This window comes from Orbicella franksi, chromosome 2 (genome assembly GCF_964199315.1).
Source record: "Orbicella franksi chromosome 2, jaOrbFran1.1, whole genome shotgun sequence".
Classification (NCBI taxonomy): Eukaryota; Metazoa; Cnidaria; class Anthozoa; order Scleractinia; family Merulinidae; genus Orbicella; species Orbicella franksi.
This window is the reverse complement of record NC_138146.1, coordinates 22,006,829-22,016,580: the sequence shown is the minus strand read 5'-3', so window position 1 is coordinate 22,016,580 and position 9,752 is coordinate 22,006,829. Positions and strand designations below refer to the sequence as shown.

Below are 9,752 nucleotides of genomic sequence, written 5' to 3'. Positions count from 1 at the left end.
TCGTTAACAAATTCGGCCTCTGACCCCTAGTTAAACCGACCGCTCATCAGGTTTTTCGAAAATATTATTTGTTAAAATTACAGAGATTTGTGACTGAATAAAGTTGAAACTCTTTGATCTCTCTGAGGTAGAAATTCTGTTTGTTCACATTAAATTTTTTTCTGATTTTAGATTTTAATTAAAAATCAATTAATATACACTGTCTTGACATAAGCCCAAAGTACACGATTATTTCGTTCCGTCAAAAAATAAAGTCTCGAAAGGAATTATTTTATCGGCGTATTGTTTAATAAGAGTAAAAAACTTTTTGCAAGCTTTTGAAAAGCACTAGCGTGATTTCGTTTTGTGATATTGCTGCAGCAATTTGCTGCGACAAAATAATTTGCTTAAAATAGCACGTTTAGACTGGTTTTAAAGAAATGCAACAATATCTCTTTAACCTAATTGAGGTATATTTTGATTTTCTTTATTCTTGGCCCTTTTGGCCACATCTTGACACATTTACTGTGCGAGGTTTATTTTCCTTGACAGAACAAGTATTGGCTCACTGTCAAAAAACTCCCACAACAATCTGTGCAATTCGCTTTTCCTAGCTATTTCAGTTTTGTCCAGGCCTATATAGAATCAATGGAACAAGCACACACTTTCCCCATGATGCACGCCGGAAAAAGAAAATTCCCTCGCAGTACGTACCACATAACTTAATTTCAGAAGATGGTCTTTATACTTTTGTTTTGATTTTAATTGTTCTGTAACAAACTATGAAAGCGAAACAACGGCAAATATCATGTCGACTGAGTACAGAGAGAATTAGATGGAGAACGACCTTTGGACGAAAGCGTTTCCGCGCCGACGTGATGTTTCGTAGAGTTATCACACCACTTATCTATCTGGTTGTTTTGTGAAGGCGGCTATTTAACAGCAGCGTCCCCGTACATTTTCTCACAAGCTCGTTTGTGACATTACACGGCTGTAGAGTGGATATTGAATTTGTTTTCGGAAGAAGTCAAAGACCCCTTTCGTCATTACGTGGGTGGTCATGGGGTTGCTTTCTAAATGGAATGACATACTGTGTCTTTGGAAACACGCACGCAATTTCATCATCATGCAAACTCTACAAGAGGGGGGAGGTGAGGTTGACTGGGTGAGTGACAGCCGAATTTATTAACAGGAAATAAAGGCAAAAGTAAATTGTATAAAAAAAAATACCGGCTCTTAATTTTTCTATTTGCTTTAATTTTTTTCCTCCGCTTTTCTTCGTCAGTGCTCCAGTTACGAATTCTTCGTTTTAGGTCAGTTAGTTCGGACTTTTATGGATGGAAGTCCAGTTACCTGCTGTCCCAGCAGACTATGCGGGTAGTTTAAGAAACTAACCAACATGACTAGTACTAACTAGCAGGCTCTCCTCAGATAGCCTCCTACGCAGCGCAGACGATCTTTGGGGTCGTCACGCAATCTTCTCCCCCACCAAGGGTCAGTTAGACTACGAATGGTCCCTCTTTCGCTTAGTCTGTTGTGCGTGACGCGAAAGAAACTGCGAGAAAAAAATGGCCGCGCGAACTGCATAGGAGACAGCGGCCCAGAAAGTATGCACGCAGCTATAGCTAGACGACTGCACTTCAAATTCTCAAGTGAAATAGGAAATTCATGACTGACTGGAGAAACAAAAGAAACCCGGAAAATTTCAACGTGAACTATATAGCTGATTTTATTGCATGAAGCATCTAAATCAGTGGTGTGTTACTACCCAAGATCTTAAAATTCATAGCTGCTGGACTAAGCGTCGACTGACCGATGCCGGGCTAAAGTAAAATGGCCTTGTTGCAAAGAAACCAGCCTATGTGTCCTGAATTGTTGCGGAAAAATTACAACGTATTTTCGCCGTGTTATCGATATATTGCTCAAGCAGACAGTCTCCAAAGGCTGGTTGGCTTTGAAAAAGTTAACGCAGTGCGCACGCGTGAACTCCCCTGAAAAAATGCTGTCTTCCAGTGATGGTGGAATCTCGCAGATCAGGAATAATGTCAGAATACATTTGATGATATCTGAGGAAAACAAAAAGCATATAAGTACACAAAAAATCACGAGAATATATGAACTAAATGTAGGAAGATTGGTAAGGGAAGGTACGTTTTTTATTGGGGGGGGGGGGGTGGATGGGTCGGGGTATTTTAGAAATTTTTTGGGAAAAAAGTCGTGGCCCTCCCACTTCCCAGAGTGGATTAATGCATGACCCTTCACAAATACCTACACAAAAACATCTGACCCTCCCCACACCTCCTCCAAGACAAAAATGACCGGAAGTGAAAATAACTAACCGGAAGTGTTACTCGCATAACCGTGTCTGCGCAGAAAGCAGTTAATTTTATACGGGTTTGTCGCTCATGGAATGAACTACCTCTTAACATCAGGGAGTCTAACACCTTGTCAGTCTTCCGCAAGAAATTGTTTGCTTATTTTTACAATAAGTTCAGTGCTAATTTTTTATCGTGATTATCTTATTTTTTTAATACTAGTAGTAATCAGAGATTATGAGAGTGCGTTCGACGCTCTCACTTTAATATAGAATTATATATCGTAAATAAATGATTTCACTAGCCGACTTTCAGCCTTTGTCTATTGCTAAAATCGACATGTTTTCAGCAGCAACCGAGGTTTTACAGTCAGATATGCCTAGTGTCAAAGTCCATGCTAGTGAAGAGGTCACGATTTGTTGATACGTTGCGTGACGCTGCCAGTTTCTGTGGTCTCTCAAGTTTCACAGAATATTTAAATTACGTACATTATTCTGAGCTAGCATTTGCAGTCGCGTGTTCGTTTCGCGACTAATTCGAGTATTTCCCCTGATGAATAAAGTAGTCTTATGGATCTTGCCTTCAGAGTACTTTTCCACCGATTCCAAACAATAAAATTTCGACCGGATAAAGACTGAGCTATCTGTCGCGACTGGAACTAACCAACAAATGCAATCAAAATGTAGCTGTTCCCACGGTTATCATCCCAAAGCCAAGTCGGGTTAATAAACAAGGACAATTCCCTCAGATTGCGATAACTGCTGCTGTCGAAGCGTTTAAATTCGCCAAAATCTAACGCTGAGAGCACATAATAGCGAGGCGTACAGCGACTGAATGGAAAGAAGTCAAGAAAAAGATCCATCGGAAAGACGAGCACACATGGCCTGCTCACATACTCACATGTTCGCCACATGTCTTATCACATAGCATTAAACGGTACCAGTACCAGTTTACTGGCCGTGACATGCCCCTGCAAAAATCAAGCGGGGTGGCCATTTTGGTGTCCTTACCGGAATGTGGTTTTTTTCAGCCTAGAACCGTGCACAGGGAAACCAACTCTGAAAAGCCACAGGTCAAAATTAGGTTTGCGTTCCACTTCGTCGAACGCAATGAGTTGCGAGTAATTTTTAACTAGGTATACAATCATACAATGATACACTAAGGCGGCTTATATTAAGGAATCTTGCATTCTGTTTTAAGCTGTCCTCAAATTCATTGGATTGACTTGTTCAATGTAATGTAATTTGTAATTTTTATTAAAGATTAAAGATTAAATTGCGTGGTATGTGATTACACGGTGAAAACTTGAAAATGGGCAAGGATGTGCGAGGAATAGAAAGAGGGAAATGCGCTTGTGGTGAATGCGAGGATTTCATGAGGTCAGATGGAGCAACTTGCTCAGATTAAGGGATTCTTTGAGGAAAGTGAAATAGTCAGTGGGGACAGTGAGGTGTATTAGAAAGTTTTCAGATACATACATTGTCCCCGAAAAACTTGTGGCAGAGTATGTTGAGAACCTTGCCCAGATAAAAATGCGCAAGGAAAAGAAGAAAGAGGAGACTGAAGGGGAGTGAATGGAACGGCTGAACTGGGAGTACAATGACATTGACTGGGTTGGACTGTACAACTCCGATAAGCTGTCGTCCTTGTGGGTGGACGAGCTATCCTTGTACTTTTCCCATCACAAGATCACCTTCAAAGGGAAGAAAGCTGAAAAGGTCGCAATGATCAAAGCGCATATAGGCAGCTTGCTGTACGATTCAATGGAGTGTCAACAACCTCGGCAGCCCCCGCTAAGAAATGTGCAGCAGCAAGTGACCTCATCACTTTCCGAGGTTGAAACTGACTCGCAAAGTGATGCAGTAGATCGAGTCGTCGGTTCAAGCCCGAGTAGCTTAAATAACGAATCGTCACTGGAGACTGATTTTACACCAGAACCCTGGGCGGAAACATTACCGCCCTCAAAATATGGACGAAAGCAGGCCCGGGTCGAGAGAGACAACTATGTTAGTTGGGACAAGATAGTTTTTTGATGTAATATTTCGACACTTGTAAATAATTTAGATTAATCTTGACTGGTAGCTTTGCTTGTATATACAAAATTTAGGTTTCTATACACTTCGCGTGTTTGTTAACAAATAAGCGTCAACTAAGCAACATGGAGTAATTTTTTTCCTCGCCAAAAAAAAACTGACCCTCCCCCGGTTGCGAATAAAACAGGTTTGACCCTCCCCAATTTGTAAAAAAAAAATTACTAATGACCCTCCCCTCCGAAGCCCCGGCCCACCCTCCCCCCAATTAAAAACGTACCTTCCCTATACTAGACGGCGAATAGAACAAGGTCAACGACACTATTTATATTCCTGATCAGCAAAGTAATAAGTATGGAGTCAAAGCCAGTCAATGGAAATAACTTATACTCAGGTCCGCTCAAAAATCCACAGTAACTTCGTTCTGTGTTTGACTTCTTAAAGATTAGGAAAATCCGGGACGTGAGGGTTTTAAATTCGGTTAACCCTGTACATTTAATCTCGTTTCCGACCGACAAAACAGACGGCGGGGGAAAAAATAGCTGGCGAAACTGTTTGACACCTAATCCGACAATTCTGCAATATAAGCCGATTAGTATACAGCGCGCCATAAATTAGACGTAGTTGGTTTCTGGCATTCATCCCTAGTTAACCAGAAATCCTTGCTCGCCAGAAAAAAATTCAGAGGTTATCCGAAATACAAACACATTTTTTAGACGGCTTAAGATAAACATACACAACAGGTATTTTTGAAAACATTTTCGGCTATGAAAAGTAGGTGGCTAAAAAGTATTGACATTTTTACGTTTTTGCCCTAGGAATAGCTATAGGCCATTTCCAAATTACCTTTAGCCTCTCCCTCAAAGCGCGTCTCGGCGCCCATCCTTTCATATGAAAATGAGATTTCATTCACATGCAAATTAAATTCATTTTCCTATGAATGGTTGTGCACCAGGTCTCGCTTTGATAGAGGAGCTTAACTCGGAAATGGGCTATTGTAAAGTCCTCCCGTGTCTCTTCAGTCAACTCCAACTTATTTTCCAAACGCTACCTTTTATGGGCATCAGTTTTGAAACGTACTCCCAGCATTCCAGTGGCGCAGTATTTCCTTTCTCCCGGTTGGTCATGTGATTTCAAGTCTGTTTTTTCTCGTCCAATAAGAGGGAGTCTTAGATAGTCAACACCAGCCAAATGCTTAACCGGGACCAGATCCACTCGAAGGCGACGCATTTCGTTCAAGTTCCTGTTCTCAGCATGAGTAAACTTGAGGTGCTTTGAATCTCCAAGTCCTAAAGTACTGTAGTTATAGGCTGTTAACGCAGGAATGTATTTACTTGTAATTCTAGCATGATTCTCATTACTACGCTTTGTAGTTGCGTTAAATTGCAAGGTTTGCTCTTCTCGTACAACTTGTTTAGCTTTGGTATTGTTATCCTGTAAGCGATTTGTTCTTGAGAAGTCCAGCGGAGTGTACGTGGGCAGTGGAATCTTGGGGTAATTGAGTGGTGTTTTGTGCATGTTGTTAAGTCCAACTGGCCAAATGGGCCACACTGCTGATAGTTCTGAGTCATTTGCCATTTCTTCCTTCATGAGTTTGTTTTCCTGCGACAAAAAGGTATCAGCAGCAAATATGCTCTCAGGATGTACACGAGAACGTACCCGTCATGATGATGATGATGATGATGATGATCGTCATCGTCATCGTCATCGTCATCGTCATCGTCATCGTCATCGTCGTCATCATCATCATCATCATCATCATTATCATAGGCCTTGGCTTGTCGTGTACCGAAAAGTTCGGCGCACAGATTGGAGTATATTAGCAAAAAGGTCTGCCCCCTTAAAAGACGAGCTGTTTTAGTGGCTGTGTGAAGAGGCGAGCTATCTGAGGGAGTGGCGGTATGATTAGTAGTATGGTGAATTGGATAAACAAATGAAGCGTTTTCAAGTCGATGTGTCACATGACAGTTGCAAAGGATCCTCCAAAACTGTTCAATATTGCTAAGTCCATGATACAGTCACTAGTCTGTGTGTATCGAATATAATACGAAATTCTACGATAAATGACCGTTGCAAAACTTTCTTTCAAAAAATTAAGACACTAGTGAAAAAAAAAAATAGTTTTTCGATCCATTAGTAACAAAATTAAAGAGTCAACAACTATTCTTGAACATGGATTATATGGAAGTTCCGCCATTTTGAAAAACAAACTTGATTACCTCTGTCACGTCGTCGTCCTCGCTTGATTCGTCGATCTTGACGTCTTGTTGGTCACTAACTTCCCAGGTTTCCTCCTCTTCTCCTCTGAACCTAACAGCACTGTTCCCTGGTCCTTCTTCTATTTGCACCAGACTATGTTTGGGTTCTTTCATGGTGTCTTGGTAGACTGAAGTGCGATAGATCGAGTTTGACAGTTGTTCCAAAGCTTCCTCCGTTGCGGTCTTCAGTTTCTGACGAACCACCAGAAGAACAAGAAATGATTCATTTGCAGTAGATACGTTGTAAAAATAAGACTAGTTTCTTCCAACTCTTGGAGCTGGAAGAGCCTGACCTCAGCCTGTCAAGTGTTTAGTCACTCTACGACTAGATTTTGCGATTAACTTGTAGAAGCACAGTAATCACCCCTCTAGGATTGGATGCTAGTCCATCACAGGCTATACCACCTGGAAATTTTCCCAAAGGGAGAGGGGGGGTTGTCAGGTTATCCCGAGAGAACCGATGCTCTTTAATACTCCTAAGAAGAGAGTGGAAATGTACGACTGAGAGAGAGAAAGAGAGTAGTGTCTTGTTAACGTAATTAACGACACCGTTCAAGCTCGTTACCTTACAAGTTTCAATTGTAACATGTTAATCAACAATAATTTTAACATTTTACAACCGCTTCTAAAAATGTAACGCTACACAATACTTTCAAGTGTAAAAGAAAACACAGACGGATTATTTTAGACCAGCAACGAGTGATCGCCTTCTTATGAAATTTCAGGGACTTGATTCGTTCTTTAACCTTACATCAATTCAGGATTCTTGTGACACGTATCACAAAATGTTTTCTTGTCCCCACCCAAAATGTTCGTTAATACCGTTATGTAAATGCCTAGCTTACCTGTTTAGGTTTTCGTCGGCAAGAAACTGAAATTAAAAGCAAAATTTCAAACATGAGAATCTAAGCTGTTTCCCCAAAATGTTATGTCACCTTTTCTGACAAGAACTGGTTACCGAGGAAACTAAGATTTCTTATTTTGTTTTCAGCATGCAGTGACGTTCTTAATGCATGGATGTATCTATCAATCGGTTAAAAATTGTGGAGTGGATGAGGGAATTGTGGAGGGAACTGTGTGGAGGGTATCTTGTGATAGTTACTCTTCTTATTCTTCTTACCATCAAATTTCGTGCGCTCAGGATCAAATCTTGGAAAAACGTCAAATCGACAAATATGTGAAGTGTAGGCATATCCAGGCCATGGTTCTTCTAATTGTTGGTGCCTTAAAAAGAAGATGCTGTGTTATTCAGACGGCAAACTTTTATTCGCATTTTTCCGTGGTTTGGGTCACAATAACAAATAATAGTGCCGTAAGGCAGTTTCGTTTATCCTAGTCCATCACTAGTTTTTGCACGGTTTGCGGGCCTACCTTGCACTAACTACTTACTTGGTGTTGAAGGGAGCTGGTAATCTGCAAGAAAACAGAAACAAGAGAGAGATATCAACAGAGACTGATCTTCACATATTTGTAAAATTTACGCAAGTTTTCTAGCAAAGCAGAGTCTTAAAAGAAATATCTATTTAATGCCGTCGAGTAAAATTAAGTGGAATTCTCGAATTTCTCGATAACTACACCATACCAACTTAGCATAATTTAAAATGCAAACTAATCACCGCTGAACACTAAATCATCCAATTACCAAAGCCGAGCGTGGTCATTGTGAACGTACTTCCTGCAACGACGGGAAGACCAAGACTCTCGGTACATGCAATGCCGAAGGTGTAAAGAAAGATCGCTATTAATTTATTTCCCTTGCAGAAAGCTCATTTTAAATCATAATAGAACCAAGAACACTTACAGTTGATCATTAATCCTGCATCCGCTAAGCCTCAGTGAGGTTACAGCGTAGGGTTGAAAACACGCATTGCTAGAAAGAACAATGTCCAAAAGTCTTGTTACGTTTACATAGGCTGGAGCGATTGAATAGATTGTTCCGACTGAATACCGCTACTGAAACATTGCAGCTGTTTAAGTTAATCTGAATTAACGGTGTATCAAGACCGACCCTGTTAGATGATCATGTCGCATGAACATTCGTTTCAAAAGAAGCCCGCAGGTAAAATAGCCCGAAAATTAACACGGCCAGATAAAATCTACGTGAAAACTACAAACCATACTTAAACTTGGACTTAAAAATTAGGTCTTTTAGAGATCGAGACCTCATCAAGGATAGCGCGAATGCCTAGCTACACTGGTCGTCTCAATATTCTTCGCTCTTATCAACGATACTATCCTATAGTATCTTTAGTGAGTTTCTCCATTAAAAGAGTGTCACTTTGTGATGGTGGGAATTTTTACAAAACGTGACTGAGTGGACTGAGGGGAGGGGATAGAATGCGAGCTCGAACTGTGCGTAAAGCGCTGTCTTAAAACACGCAAAAAAAGCTGCATCACTTACCAGTTTGTAATTCCACTGGAATAATGTCTGTGGCTGCGACTTGTGACGATATCTTTAATATCACGAGGAGCCAGCTGGGTCAAAACGGGTAGCTTCCCTACCCCTCCGTACTCGGTGCTCTCTGTTCCCCATCCTCTTACGTTATTCGGTCTTCGGAAAACCCTATAAAAATCCATTGAAATATAGTCGAGAAATTATATCTTGCATTTTATATATGTGGTGCGAGCCTCGAATACACCATAAAGGCCAGTTAGAAAATAGTTTATGCAACGAAACAATAAGAAATCAAATCAGCACCAATTGTGCTGTAAAGATTCAGTTTGCAACTCTGTTCGTAACAAGCCTTTCTAAGGATCGTTTCTTTTTCTAAGAGGGCCTAGCCTCTCTTGGAACGAATGTTTTCCAATATATATGGCAAAGCTTTCTTCCCTACTTTGAAGAGATAGGCCCCGACAATTAACGAAGTTGCTCTTCTTGATCTTCCGTAAGACGCAATACCTATACCTTAGATATTTGCAATTTAAAGACTCCAGTATCAGGCTGCGCCACAATAAACACTGTTGGCCGCAGTGTCGTATGAAAAATCTATTTTCATGTATCTCATCCATTTGCCGTGATACCTTGGTCACTTAACTTTTACAACAAAAATGAAAGTTTAATAGCCAATGGTTCCTCTTGAATATGCGTTTCCCCCCCTCCCCCCCCCCCCCGCCTAAAGTTTAAAAAAAAATCATCACGAGAATTCTTAATGAATTTTACATAGCGTCTA

The 9,752-nt window shown here is 40.7% G+C and overlaps 1 protein-coding gene across 1 annotated transcript; it reads right to left on the bottom strand.

The window, feature by feature from the left end:
• Positions 1-392: 392 nt before the first annotated feature.
• On the bottom strand, positions 393-6,820 carry LOC145478664 (uncharacterized). The gene is made up of 3 exons (XM_081456759.1): positions 6,544-6,820; positions 5,376-5,926; positions 393-2,045 (listed from the first exon to the last, which is right to left on the bottom strand). Exons 1-3 carry the CDS (start codon positions 6,694-6,696, stop codon positions 1,943-1,945), a joined length of 807 nt encoding a protein of 268 aa, XP_081312885.1. The 5' UTR covers positions 6,697-6,820; the 3' UTR covers positions 393-1,942.
• Between the last annotated feature and the right edge of the window lie 2,932 nt (positions 6,821-9,752).